This window comes from Dipodomys spectabilis, unplaced genomic scaffold (genome assembly GCF_019054845.1).
Source record: "Dipodomys spectabilis isolate Male_0828 unplaced genomic scaffold, ASM1905484v1 ptg000157l, whole genome shotgun sequence".
Classification (NCBI taxonomy): Eukaryota; Metazoa; Chordata; class Mammalia; order Rodentia; family Heteromyidae; genus Dipodomys; species Dipodomys spectabilis.
In genome coordinates this window covers 8,962,715-8,987,500 of record NW_024870834.1, presented here as the reverse complement: position 1 = coordinate 8,987,500, position 24,786 = coordinate 8,962,715, and the positions used below count along the sequence as shown (strand labels likewise).

At 43.6% G+C, this 24,786-nt stretch overlaps 1 protein-coding gene across 2 annotated transcripts in view; it reads right to left on the bottom strand.

Moving 5' to 3' along the window:
* Kcnk10 (potassium two pore domain channel subfamily K member 10) overlaps window positions 1-24,786 on the bottom strand; it is a 128,103-nt gene that overhangs the window by 75,511 nt on the left and 27,806 nt on the right. The window contains exon 2 of one of the 2 annotated variants that reach the window (XM_042692615.1): window positions 2,669-3,006. In XM_042692615.1, the coding sequence (XP_042548549.1) occupies window positions 2,669-3,006 (338 nt within the window). Of the gene's footprint in view, window positions 1-2,668; window positions 3,014-24,786 lie in introns of those variants that run through there. The other variant, XM_042692616.1, reaches the window with a different exon arrangement.

The window sequence follows — 24,786 nt, the reverse complement described above, 5'->3', positions numbered from 1 at the left end:
AATGTAATTATGTGCCACTGGAAAAAAAATGTTCCCAGCATATCTCTTAACACTATGTACAAAAGTAATGATATTCTTACTTAAAACTACTCCACAATTGTTTCTCTCTCCCTATTGTATATAAGGCTTCAGATTTGGCATCAATTGGTCCAATATGCTCATCAACACAAATTGGGTAGCATTTTCCAAAACAAAATAAAATTAGGCCATCCATCCAAAAAATTCCCTTACTATGAAAGGTTGATATAAAACATCACCGTCAGATATTTTTTAGAATATTTTTATTATTACCTTTAAGTAACTGTAACAAAAGCATTGTCATTTAACAGAGCAGTTTATGAACACAATATATCTTGATGTATAGCACTCCTTTCAACATTCTCACCCTTGGATTGTAATGTGGAAAAGATTCATTTTAATAAAAATTGCAAAAATGGTTATAAAATCATAATTAATCCCAAAGGTGAGGAAATTTGTTCTTCTGTTTAAGAAGCAAGTTATACGACTAAGACTAATTTAAACTAATGTTATTGCTTTGAAGATGCTCGCTCACAAGTAGCATTAGCATTTAGAGTTGTTTGAAATAAGTAAATAATAAGCCAACCCAGATTTCTCATGGCTACACAATTCTGGACGGTGGTAGCCATTAAAATGTAATACAATCCCAAAGCCAGAAGGATTGGTGAAAGCTATCTTTTTCATTCCTTTCCTTCTAAGCTTTATAACATCCAGAAAAATAAGAATTTCCCTGCAAGTCTCCATCAACGTCATGGCCCTCCATTGCTCCCCAGCATTTTAAGGGACAGGATGGCGTCTAGAAGAGAGGTCTGCGACCTCTTCGGTAGCTGGTGCCCTTATCCCCCAAAGAAGAGTCCTTAAAGTGATCATTCAACCGCTTCCCTCTTCATGGGATTTGGCTCTTCTTTTTGTTTCAGGCCTCCCAGATTTCTCAACTCTCCTGATTATCCTTCCATGACCCACCTTGGCCTTTCACTACCATAGTCCTCGCCGACAAAGCCCGCCCTGCCTCACTTCTTCCAAGTTTCATCCAAAGTCTCGTGGACACCAGGCCTGAGCCCTAAGCCTGACTTAGAAAATGTTCAAAAACAACAAGATTAAGATGTGCACTGATGGCTCGAGCCTACACAAGAGGCTGAGATCTGAAGATCACAGTTCGAAGCCAACCCAGGCAGGAAAGTCCATGAGATACTTACCTCCAATTAGCCACCAAAAAGCTAGAAGTGGAGCTGTGACTCAAATGGTAGAGCACAAACCTTGCTCACAGAAGGTCAGGGGCAGACCCCAGGCCCTGAGTTCAAGCCCTGCCAGGACCAGCAAAAAAAGAAAAAGAAAAAACAAACTTGATGATTATAATCACTCTGAGCCTTATGACTTCATCTCCATAAACCCACAAAAAAAACCTGTCACCAATAGATACATGAAGAAATAGTCAACATCGCTGGCCACAAAGGAAATACGAATCAAAACAACATGGTCCTCAGTTAGAATGGCCATTATGAAGAAAACAAACAATAACCGATGCTGATGAGGACCTGGCCAAATGGGAATCCTAATACGCTGTTGCTGGGAATGTAAACTTGTTCAACCACACTGGAAAGCAGTGTGGAGGATCCTCAGAAATTAAACCCTATGACCCAGCCATTCCACTGCCAGGCATTTACCCAAAAGATTACAAACCAGGATACAGTAAAAATCACCAGTGCAACCACCCTAGCCAAGGTACGGAATCAGCCCAGATGTCCCTCCATGGACAAATGGATCAAGAAAGTTTGGTATGTATATATACACAGTAGAATTTTACTCATCTATTAGAAAGAGTGATATTGTACCTATTTTTTTAAAAAAAGGAAAGACCTAAAAAAATATGTTAAGTGAAGTAAGTCAGGCCAGAGAAATAAAGGATGCATGCGTATTTTCCCTTATATGTGGAAGCTACCTTACAATCTTATAAGTAAATACATTGGGTGGTATGTAAGTGTATATAAATGTATTCGTGGAAATATGCTAGATTCAAAGAAGAACTCACAAAGTATAATTCATTAGAAAGGCAAAGTCAAAGTTCAACAAAATACAACACCAGAAAGGAAGTACTCAAAAGGGGTAGGGTGGGGTCAAGGGGAAAGAGGCCGGTGAATTAAGGGGAGACGGGAGGGAGAATTCAGACAAGAATCCAATGTATATCCTACAAAATTAAGAAGATGAGGGCGAGTGGACAGGAAAGGGGATAGGTGGAAATGTTGAAAGGGATGACATTGACCAAGATATATTCATAAACTGCTTCGTTAAATGGCAACTCCTTTGTACAGCCACTTAAAGATAATTTTTTTTTAGTGGGGGAAAAACACACAGTTTTCTCAAGCCAACAACAGCTTGTTCATCCACATGAACAAAAAAAAGCTTGGAGCTTTTTTTCTCCTTTATCCTTGTAGACTTGGGACCAGTAATCCCCCCAACACACACACACACACACACACACACACACACACACACACATACATACATATCTCAGGTCAAATATCACAACCCCAGAGGGAAGATGTCCCTAAACCACAGTAGCATCACCAGCCCAGGCAGAACTCAGAGCTGCCCTCCCTCCCCACGGGTTGTTGGATGCCGATCTCGCAGCACATACCTAGACCCTGCTCACCTGGATCAAAGTCTCCAGCTCCTGGGGACTCACACAGATGTGATCCCGCAGGAATTCGGCCTTCTCCAAGGCGATGGTGTTCTTCTGGCTGCTCTCAAAGGGCTTCTCCAGAGCCCGGAAGACGAGGCCACCAGTGACGAGGTAGACCACGACGACCACAAAGATGGCAACCACTGTTTTCCACTTCATGACCGTCTGCAGGCCCCCCTGGGAGGCACCTTCCATTCTGGCTACCACCGTGGCTCTGGAGGAAATGGAGAGGCGAGGAGCAGCCGGATGGTGCCCGTTAGCAGCGCTCTTGGGCTGGCACACTGGAGGGACAGCTGCAGGGACAGCCACTGTAGGAGCAAGCGGGGAGGCAGGGGCAGGGGAGAGAGGGGGAAGAGAGTTTATTGACAAATACAATATCCAAAACCGAGCACCAGCTCTCAGGTGGGACGATTAAAAAATAAAAGGTTCACCCAGCCTACAGTGAGGGAACTTGATCAGTTGCTAGGTGCCTGATTGTAGTTCTTAAAAACAAATGCCAGCAGTCCTAATTTTAAAGTACAGTGTGCTGATCGGGTTTGAAATGCTGTTTTCCACAAAGGTCCATATTGGAAAGTCATCTCTCTGTTATTTATAATTCATCTCTTTCCCTTAGCGCCCTTGGTTAAGCAGTGTGCGGGAAATATGACAGATCACTACGTTTGAAAAACAGGCAGTGTTCAACTTGGAGAAAAATAAACAGGAGAGGGATGCTCGGCTTTTTATCCCAGTACGGGAGAAGAGATGAACCTTCATCAACTTGAAAGGCCTAGCTTGTCACAAAACAAACACAGAGAGAGAGACAGAGAGACAGAGAGACAGACAGAGACAGAGAGAGACACAGACACACAGAGAGAGACAGAGAGAGAGGAGAGAAAGAGAGAAAGGATGATTTTGCTGTAAGGGAGAAAAGCCAAAAGTTAGACACAAGAGGGGTTTGGGCATTCAAACACGATTAGTAGTAAAGACAAAGAAAAAGACAGGTGGCTATAATTAGGGAAGACAGCAAGAGCGATGTTTTAAGTCTATTAACCTGGTTTCCTGGGGGAGGGGGGAAACAATAGGAATAATAGAAATTCCCAATTGTATTGCTTAATAGGAAATGCATTATCTTGGATGTAACCACTCCTGATCTATTAGTGACAGTATTTTTCTTCTTTTGTCTGCCAGTAAGGAGCCATTAGACAGGAAATTTCCCCTGGTTTTCATAACACCAACAATTCTCTAAGGTCATTGGTTCTCGGTAAAGGTTCTATGTTCTACCACAGATATAAATACATTAAGCTGGTGGCTTTTCCACAATGGCAGGAAGTTCAAGACAGTGTTGGAAACGTAAAGTTCTCCTGCCTTGCAAGGAACTGTTCTGTGGATAGTGGTTACATTTTGATTTTGTTCTTGCTCTGTTATTCTCATTCTCATTATGGCCTCTGCCTTGCTATGGCCTGCCTGTTGTATAAATAAGGAATTAAGAGACGACAAACCTAATTACCTGAGTTGAGCAAGCAAATCTATTCATTCCAGGGGGAGCTAACCTGCTCAGACTCCATTATGCAGGCCAATTGAATCAATGATCAAGTATGTCACTCCTCATTTAGAATACCTGTAAGTGCCGGAGGAAGGCATGGCTCAAAGGTTAAAGTGCCTACCTTGAGTTCAAATCCCATCCTATGAAAATATCAATGACTGACAACATGGAGCTGTCTGGGTGAACAATTAGGAGACTCAAAATATGCAAACATCATGCTCTGCTCCTATGCCCTCAACTCACCCTCTTCCCTTTGGAAATGGGTCTTTTTGTGCGTATGACTCTGCCCAGTTTGTATCCATTTCACCTGGATTTCACATGAGAACAAGATTCTCTGGAGTCTCGGAATACTCTTTAAATTAGCAACAGCTACTGAGTACTGTGTTCTCGCCACCCCTCTCCTGAGTTTCCCACTTGCAGGTACTTGTTGGCAGTGAGGTGATCCTGGGATAGGCTTTTCTTTAACATTGTCTGTGCTTCCCATTCTCTCTGCCTTTCTGTGCCTCTCCGTCTTCTGTGCCTCTTACTGTCCCCATGGCCGCCGGCCTTACACAAGCTAGCATCACATCTTGTCTGAACCAATCCAAGAGCCTCCTAAGTCACGTCCCTGCTTCCACTTCCATTCAGCTCTGACCCATAGATCTTGGGCTAAACTCCACTTCTAGAAATACCTCTTCTCCATACCCCATGGTAGGCGGGATAACAGCCTCTAAAGATGCCCACATCCTAATACCCAAGACCTATGAGTAGGTCACCTTATCGTGCAAGAAAATAGCCCTGGAGATGTGATTAAATTAAGCATCTCCAGGAGAGGAGATGATCTTATATTATGGGTAGGCCTGGAATAATCACACAAGCGGATGGTAAAGTTATAATGTAAAGACAGTAGCAGACATGGGAGAAATGTAATCATAAACCAAGGGATATGATTCCTCTAGATTCCAGGCTGGAAATGTTTCCCCCACCTCCTCCAGCCTCCAAAGGGAACCATCTCTACTCACAATTGGGCTGAGGCCGATTTTGAGTAGTTGACTTCTGGAACCACATGATTATAAATTAGCATTGTTTGGGACAGCTTGTTACAGTAGCCTCAGTAAACTAATACACCCTGCACTAGATCAGGTTTCTCTGGCCCAGCACTCCATTCACCAGTCTGCTGATGGAATCTGATCGTTTCTCCGGCTCACTAGCCTGAAAGCTCCAAGGGCAGCCTCCATGACCACCCTTTGCCCCCTTATCTCCAGCCTATGTACAGAGCCTAGCACACAGGGGCAACCAATCAACAGCTCTGGGACACCTTCACCTCCCTGACAAAAATCCCATCCTCCTCAGCCTCAGCCCAAAGCCACCTCCTCCACAAGGACCTCCTGGGCTCTTCCAGGCATATTCAGCCTGCCTGTCTCCCTCACTACCCTTGAAAACTTCATGGAGTTCCCAGCATAGGACATAGTGTGTGCTATACAATGTCATATTGTTATTGCTACATACCCATGTGTTCCTCAGAATGACCACTACCTCAACAAGCAATTATTGAACACTGAATGGACGTAAGGGGCTGGGCCATGATGGGGTTTACTGAAGGAGCACACTCTACAGTGCCAGCTAACTCGCATTAAAATAATGCCACACCAGGTGACCAGTGCAAGCCTGAGCAGGGAGGTCAGGTAAAGCCAAGTTTCCTTCACTGAGCTGCATGGCGGATATCTCCAGATCTTCTAGCATCCCTGAGGCTGGGCAGAACTGGACTTGAGAAAGGTCTTTTTAGGCCAGCTCCAGCCTGAGCTTGCAGTGCACTGGAAGAGAAACCAGGGTTTCTATCCCAAGCTCATTAGTCACTGGGCAACCTTGAAACTGTCACTTGGCCTCTCCATTTTGCTATCTGTGATAGGTGATGTGAGAGAGAGAGAGAGAGAGAGAGACCTTGCTGGGTCCTCAAGAAATGCAAAAATAAGCAGTTCCAGAGAAACAAATGGCCCATGTTTTCTCTTAAATGCAGAAGCTAGATCTAAAATACACTGGGACATGATAAATTGTACAGGTTTCTTGGCAGTCACAGAGTGAGATCAAACGAGGGTACATACCCTTAGGGGAGAAACACAAAAGCGCAATGCCTCTGCGCATCTGATCATACAAAATAATATTTATTGAAATGAACTCCAAGAATTGGAAACAAGAGGGGTTTTTTTCTTTTTTGCTGTTTTTGTTTCCTTTTATTTTGTTTCCTTTTATTTATTTATTTATCTGTCTTTGGGAGGGTAAGGGGAGGCACAGAAATGGAGGGACAGATGTATCATTGGTACTCACTGGGCACTAGGTTGAGAATGAACTATACAACTTGTGGGTGGGGATGGGAGGGAAATATTGGGAAAAAGTGAGGGAAAGGGTGTCCATAAAGAAATGTACTTTATCTGACTTATGTAACTGTAACCTCTCTGTATATCATCTTTTTTATAGCAATTAAACAAATGTTTATAAAGACCCTCCACTGAATGAGCACGGTGACCTATTACTTCTAGATGAAACATAGACTTAGGTTCTTGCGGGCCTGTGGTTGATAACAACATTCTCATCAACTGATCAGATGTGTTTCTGCTTAAGGGCCTGGCATTCAAGCCTCACTACAAGATTTACTACACTGTGCATCCAGGACTTGCAGAAGCAGGTGCACTGAAAGGGTTAAAGGTGCTTGGATTTTATTAGGGGGAATGCATGGGTGAGAGCAAATGAGAAAGGCTTGGGGGAATTAGGCTGGTCATCAGACACTATGTCAGTATGCATCCACGTGCGTGTGCGCGAGCACACGCGCGCGCACACACACACACACACACCATGTAGCACTGTATGTGGGAACAGAGATAGATGTGTCTTAAATCAACTATAAAGTAAGAAAAGTTTGACAGGTTGCCACAGAGGCAAAGCCAGACGCCAGAGGAGTTCAGAGTCTCCTGGAACAATGCCCTCACAGTCCCTGCGCACTTTATTTCTAGCTGAGAGCAGGGCAGGGAAATGCACCCACCCAGCAAGTTCAGAGACAGATTTTGTTGTAGCGGCTGGGTCTCTGGGTCCATTCTCCTCCCTCCAGTCTGCAAGCACATACACATGACCACCACACAGTCCCTGCTACACAGATCAAGAAACCGAAAGCAGCCAGGTTACAGGACTAAGCTAAGGCACAGTGTCCTCAGAGCACAGCCGAAGTCAAACATGAAGAATCTGACTGCAAAGTCATTTATTTCTTCTGTAGGCGTTAGAACAGGGCAATAAGAAACAAGGCAATTTCTGAAGGATAGGCCTTTCTAATTACAAGTGCAAATAGCATTTCTTTCAGGTAAGCATAAAATCATTTCAGTCTGAGATGGACTGCTTCCGTTTCCTAGTGGTGATGGAGTTCTTTCCCATAGAATATATCAATAATGGATGGGCCATACAAAACAATAGCCTAGAATACTTTCTAACTCCAACAAAGGAATATTTGGCAGGAAAAACGCTGTAGAGAACTGTCAAGAAGGAAATTTCAAAAGACAATATTCCTTCAATTTTTTTAAAAAGCCTATTTTCTCATAAATGTTTAGCATATTTCATGTTTGTCTACACGAAGGTAGCTATCGTAGCAAATGTGGTAAACAGCTTTTCATGGCTGAACTAATTCTTAGTGGGTTTATGTTATGCAGGCCTTCCTTATCTAAGCTTTCCCATAGATTTTTTTATTGTAAAGGTGATGTGAAGTGGGGTTACAGTGATGTAGGTAAGGAAATGCATACAATTGTTGTCGAATACTATTACCCCTTCCCTTATTTCCTCCTGCTTATAGATTCTGAGGGTTTTTGTTTCATTGTTTTGGTTTTGTTGGTACTGGAGTTTGAACTGAAAAATCTCACATTTATTAGGCAGACACTCTACCATTTGAGCCATGACCCCAACCCATTTTTGCTTTTTTGTTATTTTTCAGATAAGGCCCCCAACTTATTGCCTGGGGCCAGCCTAGACTATGATCCTCCTAACCTCATCTCCTGAGTAGCCAGAATTACAGTATATACCACCAAATCTGGTTTATTTAGTGAGATGGGGCCTTGCTCATTTTTTTTTCATGCTGACCTTAAGCCATAATCTTCCTAATTTCTATCTCTCAAATAGCCCAGATTATAGGTGTATACCACTATTTCCATCTAAAATATACTCTCTTTATTTGGCAGAGTCACTATTGGGAAAAATACAATTTTGTGCCTGCCAATTTTGCCACTTGACTTTATTGTAAGGCAGCCATTCCTTTTTTTTTTCTTTTTTCAGTGATGAGGTCAAACCCAAGGCCTGTACCTGATAGGCCAGCACTCCAGTACTGAGCCATACTCCCAGCCCAGCCCTTAATGTCTTTCTTTAGGGTGAGTGGTACTGAGGATTGAATTCAAGATCATGCACTTCGTAGGCAAACACTCTACCACTTGAGCCATTGAGCCACGCCCCCAGCTTCCATAGATTTGACTGGATCATTCATGCATGCATTTAACTACCAAGCATTTGAGTTTCCTTGATACCCTGTTTGCCAACGTGGTATGTCAATGAGCAAGACACATTGCTGCCTTTAGAATTGATCAAAGAATTGAAAAAAAATCTTAGGGGTAGGGGCTGGGCATGTAGGTGCATACATAATAACCACAGCTAGTCAAGTGGTCAAGGTAGGAGGATCACAGATAAAAAGGCAAGGAGTTCAATCCCCAGTACATCCAAATGTACATCAAGATATAAAATGCATGCATGTTCCTGTTTTCACAGATCCTCTGAGGAGGGTAATGATCCTTATGTGACCCCACTTTTCAAGTGAGAAAACTAAAGCACCGAAAAGTGACCTTGAAGAATTCTCCACAAACTAGAGGCAGTTAGCATGTTTGGCTTTGTCCTCAGACTTTCAACACTGGGTACCTCAACTCCTCCACACACTAGGAAAGATGTAGCACCCCAAAGGATTGCAGCCACTTCAGCGATGACACAGCCACCCAGCAACCTGTCCTGCCAGGTGACCCGGGAAGAGTACAATGGGCAGAGGCAGGCAAAGCCCTCCTCTCACCTCCCACCCTCACTAACCACGCAATCTCTGCTCTGGATTCTCGGAGCAACCTTCTCAGAGCTTCCCAATAGCTCCAGGACAAAGCCTATCTGGGGTCCCCGGAAGGCTTCCCCAGGCCAAGCAGACTCCAGGCAGGTGGGGAGACACAGTGTTAGGAAAAGGAAAGGACAGGTAAGAAGGAACCAACTCCACCTCTGGGGCTCCAGCCACAACTGCCTTTGGCAGCCAAAGTAGCTGTTAGAGCCGAACGGGCGCCCTCTCTGAGCCACACAACCCAGCAGCCAAATCTTGATTTATCCTCTTTCTCTAGGACAGTCTCCTACTTTCTTTTTTCCTGGTGGTTAACTGGAGATAAGAGTCTCGCTGACTTTCCTGCCTGGACTTCTGACCCATGATACTCAGATTTCAGTCTCCTGGGTAGCTAGGATTATAAGCCTAAGCCACCAGTGCCTGGTGCCTTCTACTTTTAAAAAAAATAATTATTTTATTGATACATATTAACTATAAGAAGGTGTTTCATAGTGATATTCTCATATGTGCATACTTCAGTCAGATTTAGCCCTCTATTATTTTCTTATTGTCCTTTCCCATTTTAAAACAATATGAACGGTTTACATTATTCCCATTTATACACACATATAGTACTTCAAAAATATTCACACCCCTTTCACTCTCCCCTTTTGCTTTCTCCCTCCTTCCACTTCCTCTCACCCCCGAACAGACCCCCATTTTATACTCATGCACAACCCCCGCTATGAGAAAGGCAATCACACCGTGTGAGGAAGGCAATAAGGCTCAATCTACAACCATTCCTGACATGTCTCCCGAAGGAAGGTTCTTCCTTTTTTCCAGTAACTGCCCTCTCCCCCCAAAACCCTCCCAAAAATTTTAGTCTTTCAAAGTGGAAGAGACCTCAGTACTACAAAATGCCCACGATCCTAGAGACCTTTAAAAAGAGAGAGAGAATAAGAGAGAAAGGGAGGAAGAGGGTCCTATGGACAGGTTGCCCCCTGGTCTCCCCTTTGGTAAAATGCTCAACTGTCACCTGAATCATTGAGACAGCCTCTAGTCCCGACCCTTTCAAATCCATCCTGAGCATATGGCAGCCACCGGAGCCCTCTGGTGAAGGAATCACAGGCTCCCTGTGTGTGGGTGTAAGGGCCTCGGCCAGCAGACTGGATCCATAGTAAAGTTCAGACTCCCTGGCTGGTTCCAGGACTCTCTTCCAGGACCTGTGCTGCCACACCCTCACCAACAACCTTTGCTCCAGACAAACCCAGCAGCACTGAGGCCTGCCCAGGCCGAGCCATCTACCCATGCCCATTGTCCCAGAGAACAGTGCTTGGCTTCCAAGTTCCTTTCTCTCCCTCCCCCACCCCGATTCTATTTTTGGCTGGTTTCTCAAATCTCACCTCAGATGTCACCACCTCCACCAAGTCCTCCCTGACTGATCAGATTGCCTTTTCTTGGTGTCTCAAAGTAGAATGCCTACACTAAATATATATAATATTATATACATTATATGATAATATAATATATTGTGTATTATATATTTATGTAGGCACACACACACACGGTGTGTATGATCATTAGTGATCATTGGAAAGAAGATGAAGCTGATTCATTCCCCAAGGTCCCCTCAGTTCTAGGCTCTCTTGTTCTCTTCACGAAGGGCTAGAAGTTTCTCATTTATTCATGTACACAAAATGCTTGTTCAGTTAAGAAAATCAAGAAGTCATAAGTCACCCCTGGTTGAGTGCCTCTCCTGGGGTCCCTCTGATTACGGCCAAATTAAACTTAGAACTGACAAGTCAAAAACAGAAAACCTTTTCTTGCCCTGCTTCAGGGGCTAGTGACGTCATTCCCAGTGCTAGGAAATAAACGTCTCCCCACAAATCTCTTCTTGTGTTCATATATGGCACAAAGTCAGCGTTCTTCACCGGCAAAAGGGGCCTCAAAAGTGGGACTTGTAGAGTGGGGGAAACGGGAAAGTGGTAGGGTTTCAATAGTCACCCATTCTACCCTCACCGAAAGTTGAAATTCCATCACAGCCCCACCCTTCACAGAAAACTTCAGGGAGTGTTGAGAACCAGAGTCGCCTCCTTCTCTCCCACATGGAAACATACAGAAGTCGCAGCACCAGCGGGCAGATTGGATACAAGGCAGGACAAGTTGCCCAATGCCTAGTTCTAAACAAGCACGCAATCAACGTGTGCCCTTCTAATCGCTAGGAGGTGAAAGGAGCTCTGTGACCTACACAGACAAATGCAGCAAGTGTACGCATGCCTCCTGGGCAGAGAGAAGGTGGTCAGAAAAAGATGAAGGAGTTGTCAGCTCTACCAAAGAGGAGACCAAGAAAGGCTTCAGAGACTAATACAGAGAGGGTCTGCCTAGGGCAAAGGGAGACCAGAAAGAGGCGGCAACATGTACAAAGATACACAGCCATGTGTCCACCTGGGAAGTTTGGGGAATTACCCAGGATTGTGGATCAGGACCAGAAGGCTTAAGGACTGTTGTATCAAAATACATCCAGACACACAGACAGCATGGGGCCCGGGTGGGGGCGGGGTGAACCTGTTAATGAGTATGGAAAGCCATCAAGGCCAATGCAGAGAACTACAGGATCAGATTTGAATTTAATTGACAGGCAAATATATGTGTGTGTATCATATATTATATATAACATATATGTTATATATATTATATATGTGCAAATTGAGAAACCATCAGAAGCAAATGTGGTAGAAGTGTATTGGGCTTGATTTATGAGGATCTTGACTCAGACAAGTAGCAAAGGAGATGGAAAGGAAGGCTCAGAAACACAGAGAATTAAGGGAGTAAAACATACAGGTTCCTGTAATGAACGGAAAGCAAGAAGTCTTAGGGAGGGATCTAGGTTACTCCAAGCATGAGGTTCTCTAAGATAGAAGAATTTAGAAGAGCTTGGTTTACAGTTGCAGCCCACTGAGGGGAGTTATCCAGGGACCCCAAACACAAGATACTAGAACTCTGTGGGGGATTCTAGCAGGATGGCTGGGTGGGAAAATGATAAGTATATAAGCAGCATTGAACCCACAGGACTGAATAAAAATGGTCCAGAGGGAGTTATCAAATGAGAAGAAAGTAAAAGATGGTGTTCAAGGGGGCAACATTTAAGAACAATGAAGAAGGAGCTGTGTAAAGGAGATACGAAAGAATGGAGAGGAGGTGGAAGAGAACCCGGATGTGGTTTCCTGGACCCAGGTATGGTCAATCTTATTTCGGAGTCTGTCTGGCCTGGTTCACAAGGCCTGACCCACGGATGTCCAGTGTGCTGAACAAGTCAATTAGTGTCCCACTGGATCACCATGTTCACTTTCTGACTACGAGGAACTCCTCTTCAACAGAACCCTGTTCTAGAACTTCTGTACTTGATCCATTGCTCCTGATCGCAGGTAGGATGCTTTTTATTGCCCAAATGAAGTAAACTCTCCATCACCTGCCTAGGCACAAAAAGCCCAGGACCAGGGCTACTCTTTGCATATGCTGAACTGGTCAAAACAGCCCAGACACCTCTGACTGACCGCTCACCTCCAGGATCCAAGGCTACCTACCTCCCAGTCCACCAGGCTGCCGAGATAGCATCCTTGCTTCTCATTCAAGGTCATGGGCAGAGAGATCCACAGCAAGGCTGCTCCAAAATGTTTCCCGGATGAATTATTTTGCCTCTTGCCCTAATTTTCTCTCATCATTTAACTTATAGTACTTTTAAGGGAAAGATCTTTTTTTCCCCTTCCCTTAGGATTAAAAATTATATAAACAGTGGTAGTTCCCAAAATATCTCCTTTCCCCTAGGGCCAAGTACTTTAAATCTTACTTTAAATCCTACTGGCAGGGCCATTCCTGCAAGATAGAGGTTTGCCTTTTCCAGGTGTCTTGGGGAAAGCCGTTACCTCTCCCAACTGGGATCTGGTACAGGTTTTCTTCCCCCCTCAGGCTTCACACTACAGCTGGGAGTTTCTTCTAAAAGCTTCACCTGACTCCTGCTTCAATCCATACCCCCTCTTTCCAGAGTCTTTAGTGTCCTTTTCTATGGCCGGCTCACTCCTCCATCTTTCGTTCTCTCCATACACTGTCTTCTTACCCCACCAATAGCTCTCCTTTCGGCAGTCACGCAAAACAGATCATCAGTAGCTGCTCTGACCTTGCCAATTCTCCCTACAACTCCCAGGCAAGAAACAAAGATCCTATTACTCCAGTGCACATCCTTCATCCGACTGCCTAATTCCCTAGCCAATCTGCTCATGGCATCCCACCTAATCATAGTAAGTAGCTAGAGATGTGTCAATAAATTCCATATGCATCAGAGCACAAAGTACATTAGAGAAGAACAGTAAAGCTTTTGATGATGAAAAGGAAGGGCATCTAGAAGTTGATGTATCATTCATTGACTTGTTCAACCTGCACCTGGCAGCCACATGCCAGGAAGAGTTCCAAATGCCACACCCCCGTGTTTAGGCTGCAAAGCCACCATCCACCAGAAAGTAGACTGAGGGGACCCATTTGAGAAATGGGAAGCTGGTTGAGCCACTAGATGGGGGTGTCTCTGACCACAGAGCTTTGGCCTCACTCCTGCTCTCGGCCTCCTGTCTTTAGACCCAAACTCCCCTCACTCCCATCCCAGACCATGCAAGACACCTCCAGAACTTCTGCTCAGAATCTCTCCTACTTCTTCAGTCTCTCCAGTGCTCCTTCTTACCTCTTTTCCCTGACCCTAAGCTCTTGAGTGTGGTTCTTGAGTAGAGGCTATTTATCTCCCCATCAGCAGTAGCCCTCACTTCCCTTTCTGATTCCACCAAAGCCTTTTTTCCAAGACCACGTTCCTCCTGACCAACATCAGCATGCCACAGACAATTCACCCCAACAGCCAAACCTCTCATTTCTACCAGTTCCTCTCCAGCACCATCATTTCCTCTCCATTCCAACTCCCGGTTGGATCTGCTTGTGACTTGTTGCAAGTGGTTTACTTAGGAAAAATCCCTAAGGAGGTGAAAGGGTAAGGGAACCATTCCAGGTAAAGTCCTTTCATCCATATGAGTGCACAGGAAGCTCTGAAGTTGAAATTCCTTCTTGGTGTTTATCCTACTTAGAGGCAAGCAAGCTGGGATTCCATACTTCAGTAAGTCACTGACCACAGGACAGCCCTGGGGGATATGGAAGCATCCTAGAAAGAGATGCTAGTGGATGAAGGGAGTTTCTCTGAAGAAGGCTGTGGGTATAAACCAGAAAGAGAGCAGCCCGTAGAGCTGAAGGATAGGTGTACCGGGAAAAATGGATCTGAGGGGGAAGAGCACTGACAGCATCCATTACAACTGCTTCCTCTAGGCCACCTCAGCATCATGAGAACTGTCCCAGGGTCAGAAACATGAAAGAAACTGTGAGTCTACTGTGGTCAGAACGTTTATGTCACCTCAAAATCCATACACTGATCAACATAAAGACATTAGAAGGGAATGAGTAGGATGGGACAGCAGAGTCCTCATGAGTGGAATTAATGCCTTTATATAGGAGACCCCAGAGTGATTACCGGGCCTATTCTACCATGTGAGCCCATACTGAGAAGACATGTCTCTTCACCAGACATTGAGCCTGACTTTGACCTTGGACTTCCCAATCTTGAGAACCGTGAGAAACACAGTTCCCTCGTTTCAAAGGAACTCAGCACGTGAAATCTCGTTACAGCAGCCTGGGCTGAGTGAAACACTAACTTGCAGCTCCTCTCCACCTCTCTCTCGAAATACTCACACGGGATGTCTTGCCTCCACATACTCCGCTCTACCATGCGCTCCCTGGGTTTTCTTCCTCTTCCCTGCCTAGGTTAGACCTCACGTTCAATGCCTCTCCTCTGCGAACAGACTTCAACTTGCCATCCTTTCATCTTTTCCTGGAACTTTCTGGAAGCACTCCCCGCTTACTCTCTATCTTTGCTCAGAGTCCACAGCCAGGATGCTGGAATGTGTCCTCTGGGATTGCTGTTTCTCTGAAACCACACTTTCCTTCCTCAACTGGGCCTTGGCTTCCCACAGCCATCCTGCCGGGTCCCTGCAGGGATGGCTGTCGTGATAAATGTGAACATGTCAAGGTGGACATCACTGCTGACAATCTTGAAACTGGAATTACAAACCCTGATCTCTAAGATGGTTACTTTACAAACGGGTTTTCTGTAGAAAGCACTAAGCCCACACATTCTGTGTGCACCTAAAATGGACTTTGGTTTTTACATCTGTATGTTATAAAGACTAAATCATTCCTATAGAATGAGAGGTATCTTCCTGTTGCCCTCCTCCTGGGTCCCCAATACTGACTCACAAGCAGCCCTCGCCATCTCTGTTTGCCAGCTTAGCTGCAAGGGACTCCTAGCTCATTGAATAGTCACCAAAAACACCTACCCCAAAAAACATGAAAACCAACCTCCAAATGGAAAATTCACAAACTGAGGTGATTCTCCCTGCACTGTGCTACTAAGTTACAAAAACATAAATAAATAAACAACATCTGCTGAAGGGAGAAGATAGTTTCTTCAAAATACCATACAAAGCAGCTTTGCATTTCAGCATTACCCTCTGGGTAATTTCAAAAACCAGAACAAAACTCCTGTGTACTGCTGACATCAGCAACGTATCTGTGCCTTAAATGAATGCAGCGATTAGAGGCAGGAGTGGGTGTGGGTTGGAAGAAGATAACAATAATAAGGGAAGAGGATCTTCCCACGTGATTACTCATGAAGCGGTGACACAGAAAACATGCAAGTCCATTCATCTGAAGATGGAGAAGGGTCCCTTAATACGAGCAGTCTTCAAGATGTCCCAGATTCACAAAAAAAACCTGAGCAAGTGAATTCTCTTCAATAGGATGTCTTGATGCATTACCAGCAATGCCGAAAATGGGGGATAAATTGGATCTGAGGAAAATTTATGCAGTTGGTGCCACAGTCTTGGAATGGAATCAGCCTCCTGGGGAATTTTCCACCTAAAAGCTGCTGAATATAATTTGGACCTGCTAGCTAGATGAACACCTCACTCCATCCCCCAAAATTCTTTCTTGCTTAGCAATTCCTCCCATCTATGGCTAAACTCATGTGGATGACTCTTTCAGCTCTGTCTACAATTCCAATCTCAAGGCACAGCATCTAATAAGAGCTCAAGTAAAGTTCATAGAAGGAATTCCACCAATGTTTGCCAAGTGCCTATTGTACTTCCAGCACCAGAGGGCACAAAGATGATGAGAAGAATCTCAGCTGTCTAAAAGCTAACTGAAGTTAAAAACAAAAAAGATGAATTACCAGGAACTGGTGACTCATATGTGTAATTAATACTAACTACTTGAGTCTGAGATCTGAAGACTGCAACTCAAAACCAGCCCCGGTAGAAACATCTGAGAGACTCTATCTCTAACTAACTAGAAAAGGCCAGAAGTGGATGTGTGCTTCAAGTGGTACAGAGCCTTAAGCACACACAAAAACAAAAACAACAACAACAACTAGGGGACAGTACACTGGCCCTGATTTCAAAGCCTCAGTACTAGGACGCACACAAAAAAGAATTGAGTGGAGAGATCAGGGAGTGCCCTGGCAGTATCTTCACCTCCACCACTATGTAATACAGAAAAGGCCCAACACTTAAAGTCCAGAGAAGGCATCCAACAATCTCAGAGGATTAACACATCTCATGGCTCATGTGGAAAGCTGCCAAGCTGGTCCTTAAATCTGTTCCCTAAACAGCAGGTCAAAAAGCAAGAGGAGATCGAAGTTTCCTCCAGGAATATTTTCAAGAACTGAATCCCTTCTATGAGAAGAGACCTCAATTAGTTACCCAGAGCCAACCTCCATACAATGGGTTAATGGTAAACAGCCACCATAGCTATATTTCCCTTAGAAGAACTTTGCAGTCATAAAAATCATGTAACATCTTTCAAGTGGGCACCGGTGGCTCACGCCTGTAATCCTAGCAACTCAGGAGGCTGAGATCTGAGGATCACAGTTCAAAGCCAGCTGGGGCAGGAAAGTCCATGAGACTCCAGTCAACCACCAGAAAACCCGAAGTGATGCTGTGGCTCAATGGTAGAGAGCTAGCCTTGAGCTGAAGAGCTCAGGGGTAGCACCCAGGCCCAGAGTTCAGGCCCCACGACCAACAAAAAAAAAAATGTAAATGCTTTCAAAAATCTAAATCGGATTAGATGTTGAATAGTAGCATATAATAGATCACAGTAACTTCACGTAGAATGAAAAACTATATGCTGCTCACCATATAAGTGTGAACTGGAAATACACCATCCTCATAAATAGCAATGCTTGGAGGAAAAAAAAATCACAAGAGGGGAAAATGGCTTTTCACAGATAGTCAATTCTAACCATTGGGGTCTCAAGTTTTAGCCAAGGAATAGGACCTTGGTTAAAAAAAAATCTAGCTGATATTTAATTCATCATCCACTTGGAACCTAACCCACACTTAATTTCCTTGAAATTGCCTCTGAAAGAAGAGTCAGCTGAAATAGTGTGTGGTTGCAACTCTATTTAGAAAAAAGGAGGGGGAAAAAAACACAGAAATTGTCTCGACCAATTAAAATAGCAAGCAACTCCATCTGGCTGTTGTAGAACCTGTGGACATTTCCAAGCATTCTCTGCCACTTAAAGATCTTTAATGGCTCTCAGAAGCCAGTTGCACTTAAAACACAAAACTGAATGGCGCTGAACGCAGCAAACGCATTTGCACCCTGGGCGCAAATGGAGTAAACACACTTGGCTTCACAAACACAGCCAAAAGTGCCAAACACAGCCAAAAGTGCCACATCACTAACTCACTGAGACTTCCATGTGAGACCCACCTCTAGCATTCTCTATAGTACATAAGGCAAAGGCGTTAGGTAGAGGGGAAGAATTCTCCACAGAGTGAATTATGACAGGCTGAAAGGTGAGGATGGAGTGCGATCTGGAGAGTATGATGTCATCAAGCCTGTGGCATTTTAAGGAGGACAAGGTCTTCTTATGGGTGCTGCTGACAGCAAGTCACGTTGCTTCCATGAATGGCAGCCCCAAGACTTGGAAGAGAGAAGGATAGGGATGGAAGCCAGGTGTTGTTTTTCAGGATTGGTATTGTCCACCGTCTTAGTCTTTTTTCTGTTGCCGTTACAGAGTAACACAAACTGGATTATTTATAAAGAAAAGACCATTGTTTCTCATAGTTCTGGGAGCTGGGAAAGCCCAAAATCAAGGGACTGGCATATGATGAGCATCCTCCTGTTATGACATCCCACAGTGGGTGGGAAGAATGATGGAGGAAGAAAGCCAGGAAGAGAGAAGAAAGGGAGAGAAAGCCAAGAAAACCTAAGTTCAAAGTCCAGTTTGGCTTGCTGCTGTTTGTTATGGAGATTGTCAGGTTTTAACCAAGTCATCCATAGAATCAAAACACCAGAGCAGATAAAAAGAATCAATGTTTACAGCACTGTATTAAGTACTAATAAAATGAAGCTACTGTAAATTGTTGCTTCATTAGTTAGTGGAACAGACACATTAAGTTGTCTTAAGGAATCTATCTATTCAGTAAGTAACACTTTACCTTTTAACATCATGATGACTGTCCAATAAGGTTTCCTTTATTTATTTATTTACTTATTTTGCTGGAATAGAGCCTGTTTCACACATTCTTGGCATGTGCTCTACCACGGAGCCACACCACCAGCACCCCATTACCTCAACATTACGGCAGTGGGGTTGAAATTCCAACACATGTGCTTTGGTGGGAAGGGACACACGGAAACCCTCACATCCAGTTCAGTGCTTCACTACATTTTTAGCTGCTTGTGTTGGATGGTTGTTAGGTGTTCTTCTCCTGTCTCTAACTCAAGGTTAGAAGATAAGATACCACATACTCAGTTCATTTGACTTTAAGGAAACAAAATTAGGGTAAGTATGTCCCATATAATATTTATGACATATTTAATCCACATGTGACTTCGTCTCAGATCTTTACTTTATTCCTTCTTAAAAGACCCCAGTGACATCATTACTCCAGATTGGCCTCCACCCTCTCCAATTCCAGAAAGGCATTGCTGGGGAAATGGTAACATGTAATACCTTCTTAGTCTTATGATCTTCAAAGTATCAAGCCATCCCAGGTCATGTTCTCATGACCTTCGTGTTATCAAACCACCCTATGCTGAAGAATCAATGGAAGCTGGAATCTTTGACCTCCTAACTGTATTTCAGTGTTGCACTACTCCAGTTGCAAACTTTCAAAACAAAACCCTTTCTTCAAATGTTCTAAAAATTCAAATTTACCATGGAAATTCAATTAAACACAATTCAAGCTTTAAGTAGGAATTATAGCTGTAGAGGGCATTTCAAGGAAAGTTTTGTTTCTAAAAGTCCATTTGGTGTTCTGAGCCTTTCCTGGATATATGAATAGAATATATTAGTGGTATGACATACTAAATGTGATATAATTGATTATCAAAACAGGCTGCATGCTGGGTGCTAGTGGCTCATGCCAGTAATCCTAGCTCATCAGGAGGCTGAGATCTGAGGATCATGGTTCAAAGCCAGACCAGGCAGTAAAGTCTGTGAGACTCGTATCTCCAATTAAGCACCAGAAAACTGGAAGTGGCACTGTGGGAGAGCACTAGCCTTGAGCAAAAGAGCTCAGGGACAGCATCTAGGACCTGAGTTCAAGCCCCATGATAAAAAAAAAATTTAAAAACAGGCTGCATGGTTTGAATTTAGAGTAGAGCTCAGAGTTACAGGCACATTGTGTTCCCTTTCAGACCCTGCACCTGTAGCTGAGAGCTCCTTAAGAACCCAGAAGATTTAGCACATAGTTGGAAAACCAAGTCTGTAGGAAAGAACACCAAGGAGAAAATCCACACCTTTGTGTTAACCAGCCCTATCGATTTCAGTTTTCACTATGGGGCCAGATGAACTGACCAGAACGCTGGCCTGTAGGACTTAACCTCTGTACTACTCCCCTTCACCAACAGCATGGATTCCCTAAGGCATCTGCCTCATTGGATTATACAGAAAATTAAGCATATATAATACTGCTAGAGAACTTCATCTACTGAATAGCTATAGTAAAGAATAATTGCTAGTAGTGCTCATGATTAATTAATAGGCAACATTCATAGAACAGGAAATGTGCTCCTGGTTAGTGAAGGCAATGCTACCTGAATAGGATTTCATTAAACTCATTCCCTGTCTTGTTTTCGTAAGTTTTAGTTGAACTATCATTAGGGGTTGTCAGTAGCCCCTGTCTTTTCAGAAGCTTGTTAATTGAAAGCCAACTGTATTCACCTCCACCTTCCAGCTTCTTGATTGCTCTGGGTGCCTCGATATTCCCCCATAGCAATTAGCACAGAGTCTTGCACAGATCAGAATTCACCACTGATTATATTCAGTGTTCATTAGATGAATGAAAGCTTACCAGTTCTAACAAGTCAATCTTAGAATTCTGAAACAGTTTAAGTTAAGAGCAAGCAAGCCCTTTTAATAAGCAAAAGAGATTCTACTTTCATGTCCAAATGCCAGAAGTATACTGAATCCTGTAAGCCAGATAATCTCATGAATGACGTTCTACTTAAGTCTCTTGGCAGAATGTATTTTTTTCCAAAACTTACCACAACAATATCTCCCATCTCACATGAGTTTCTTACTATGTGACATTAATAATCTTCCCATGGGAATGTGGGATCTATGCTACGTCTCCTTGAATAAATATAGACAGACCACTTCTCTGGTTCTCTTGAGACACAAGCCATGCTGGTTGATATAGAAAGACTCCATTCCATAATCACAGATAGACAAGATGCAATCTCAGCTGAGAGCCAGAATCCACTTTCACTCACTTGAGTTACAATATACCACCTTTTTTGTCAGTTGTGGGACTTCAACTGAGGGCCTGGGCACTGTCCCTGAGCCTTTTTGTGCTCAAAACTAGCACTCTACCACTTAAGCCACAGCGCCACTGCCAGTTTTTGAGTGGTTAATTGGAGATATGAGTCTCACAGGGACTTTTCTGCCTGGGTTGGCTTCGAACCACAATCCTCAGATCTCAGGCTGCTGAGTAGTTAGGATTACAGGTATGAACCACCAGTGCCGAGCACAATATACCTCTTTTAAGCCTCAAACTTTCCCAGATCAAGCTCTACACATCATAGAGAAGAGACAAGTGATCCTTTCTGTGTCCTGACTGATTTCCTTAAACTCTGAATCAATGCATAAAATAAAACAATTGTTTTATGCCAGTATACAGGGTGGTTTGTTATACAGTAATGGGAACATAAATAGGCTTGAATAAAAACTATAATAGATCAATTTCTCAAAAATATAGAATAGAAGCAGCATTCGATATATTCAATAGTATTCAAAGATCCCACACATTGACTGATAAACAAGTTAGACAAGATTCTAAGGTCACACTTATGTTATACCTCCCTCTCCCATCTATTGCAGTACTTTGCATGAAGCAAATAGAACAACAACATTACAATCACTATCATTCATTGAGTATTTATTATATGCCATGTACTATTCCAGGAATTTTACATGCACCAACTCATTTAAATGTCAAGTACTATATATGGTAGGAATTATTATCGCCTCATTTTACAGATGAGCAAGCAAATCCCAGTATACTAGCAAGAGTCATGGCTGGAATTTAAACTTGGAAAAGTGGCTCCTGAGTGGGTAATCTGACTCAGTATACTACAGATAGCTCGCAAGCCTTACACCACATGAAAAATAATATATGCAAAACAGCCAGCACAGTGCTTGGCAGACAGTCAACATAATACAAACTGTTTCCTTCCTTCCTCCACATTAACATTATAATTGTGTTTGCCTAAAGCAAAAAGCATAGCCCTCCTCAAGCAAAGTGTTTTCCTCTAGGGGTATCATTCACTCCCTGTCCACTGTCTATTCAATAACTCCATCCAGATGTTCAATAAGGGAGACTCAGTTGAACATGACTTAAAAAAAAATCCTGTTTTTCCTCACGCAGAACACCCAAATCTGCCTCTTCCCCTAGACTTGGTGCACTGGATGCTACCCCAATGGTCCATAAACTCAGCCAAAGAGTTTGGAATCATCTTTGATCTCACTCTGTCCAGGTAGCTCCAACAATCTAGCCAAACCCACCTCCAAAGAGATGCTGACTTCTGCTTCCCCCGTTACCACTGCAACCCCAATTTAAGCCAGTGACATCGTTGCCAACAGTGCCTTGGCCACCCCATCCATCACATAAGTCCATTCCCTGTATCGCTGCTTTGCAGAAAACCTTACAGGCATTCCCATCATCATCTCAAAATACCCAGACTCACCGGGCACCAGTGGCTCACGCCTGTAATCCTAGCTCCTCAGGAGGCTGTGAGCTGAGGATCATGGTTCAAATCCAGCCTGGGAAAGAAAAGTCCCTAAGACTCTTTTTTTTTTAATACTTTTTTTTATTGTGAAAATACTGTACAGAGGGGTTACAGTTACATGAGCAAGGTAATGAGTACATTTCCTATCAACCATTGTTACCTCCTCCTTTGCTTTTTCCCTACCATCCCTTCCCTCCCACCTCCACAACTACACTCCCCACTCCCCTCCCCCCTTCCCCCCCCCCCCCCCCCGCCTAAATTGTAAAGTTAGTTTTTTAACATAGTGTCTTGTACATCTCATTGTTATCCATGAGACTTATATCTCCAGAAAACCGAAAGTGGCGCTGTGGGTCAAGTGGTAGGGCACTAGCCTTGAGCTGAAGAGCAGAGGGACAGTGCCCAGGTCTAGAGTTCAAGCCCCATGACTGACAAAAAAAAAAATACCCAGACTCCTTCCCATACTTCCCCAGATTCTGGTTCCTTCTGGCCTGTCCAATATCACCCCCTCCCACCGATATACCTCAGCACCCTCCAGCCTCACTGGGCTCTGAGTTTGTCAAATGGACCTCCAGGGGCTGGGAAGGTGGCTCAGTGGTAGAGTGCTTGCCTTGCATGCCTGAGGCCCTGGGTTCGATTCCTCAGCACCACATAAGCAAAAAAGAAAAAAGCCGGAAGTGGCACTGTGGCTCAAGTGGTAGAGCGCTAGCCTTGAGCTGAAGAGCTGAGGGACAGCGCCCAGGCCCAGAGTTCAGGCCCCATGACCAGACCCAAAAAAAAAAAAAAAAAATGGACCTCCAGTCTCTTAGCAGGGTGCCTCATTCCCAGTACCACTTCCTCAGAGAAGCCTTCCCTGCTTCTCATCTCTTGGTGCCAAGACTATTCTCCTAAATCACTCTCTTGCCTGTCCGCTACCCAGCTTTAGTTTCTTCACAGCACTTTATTTTGATCGCTGACTGAAATCAGATCCCGCTTGCTCATTGTGAATCTCTTCCCATCTAAAATAAATTTCCCATCTAAAATATGAGCTTTTAAATTCATTGTTTGTGCCCCAGTATCCCAGATTACTGCCTGCTGCTTAATAGATGCTCAAAAAAAGCTATTGAGCAAAATCAATAAGTACTCTTATTTATCAACAGTCAGAAACTGATAATTATTCATCTTTGTATCCTAAATTTTAAGTCTATGTCTATTCCACAATAGGTATTAGGAAATGAGGGAGTAAGGAAGAGAATGGGGAGCAGAGGAGGCAGAAGGGAAGGAAGGAGATGGAAGAGAAGTGAAGGGGAAAAGGATCAAAGAGAGTAAGAGGCAAAAAGAAGGAAGGAAAAAAGAGGGAGGTGCAGAATGGAATCCAGCCTGTACCTGGTCTTACTCTCCATGTAAAATTTCCATTTCCACTAAAGGAATTCTTGTCAGATGAAGAATAATGTGGCCGTTAGGAGTCAATTTCTGCCTTTCTCTTCTGACTCACCTGAATGTACCATTTTTGCCTTTGAAAATCTCCAGGTGGTGTATTTATGAATCACAACAGAAACAAGGCACTGAGCGCTTTCTTTTTATTTTCGCACTTCGAGTTGAGCCAGACCCCATTAACATGATGATAAATGATCTTCAGAGGGAACCAGTTTGGTTGAATAAAAAACACATTCTGTCAGAGTCGTATTAAGACAAGCTAGCATTCGTCCAATTGTCAAGGGCCTGAACTTGAAGTTTTGGACCCTCTTTGGCAGAGCTGGGAGAAATGCACTTGCTGGCCCTAAGAAGTCTGCCAACTGTGATCTGTTCTACCTTAGCTGGTCAATCTTATTTTCAAATACTGTTCAAAAGAGAATCCAAGATATACCACCAACCTTTTAAGAGGCAATCTATAGTGTAAAAATTAATTATAGAAGCTTAGACTCACACAGGCCTGAGCTCATGTCATTAGCTATGTAGCCTTTAGGGGAAAAAAAAAAGTAAGCCTCCAGTTTCTTATCCTTGGAATGGAAATATCTTCCTCTTAATGCTCTAGTAAGACTTCAAGACAATCTACTGAAAGTGCCTAGCGCCATACCTAGCATATGGTAAACAACTAGCAACTATTACCTACTATTCTTCTCATATAGTTATTTTGGC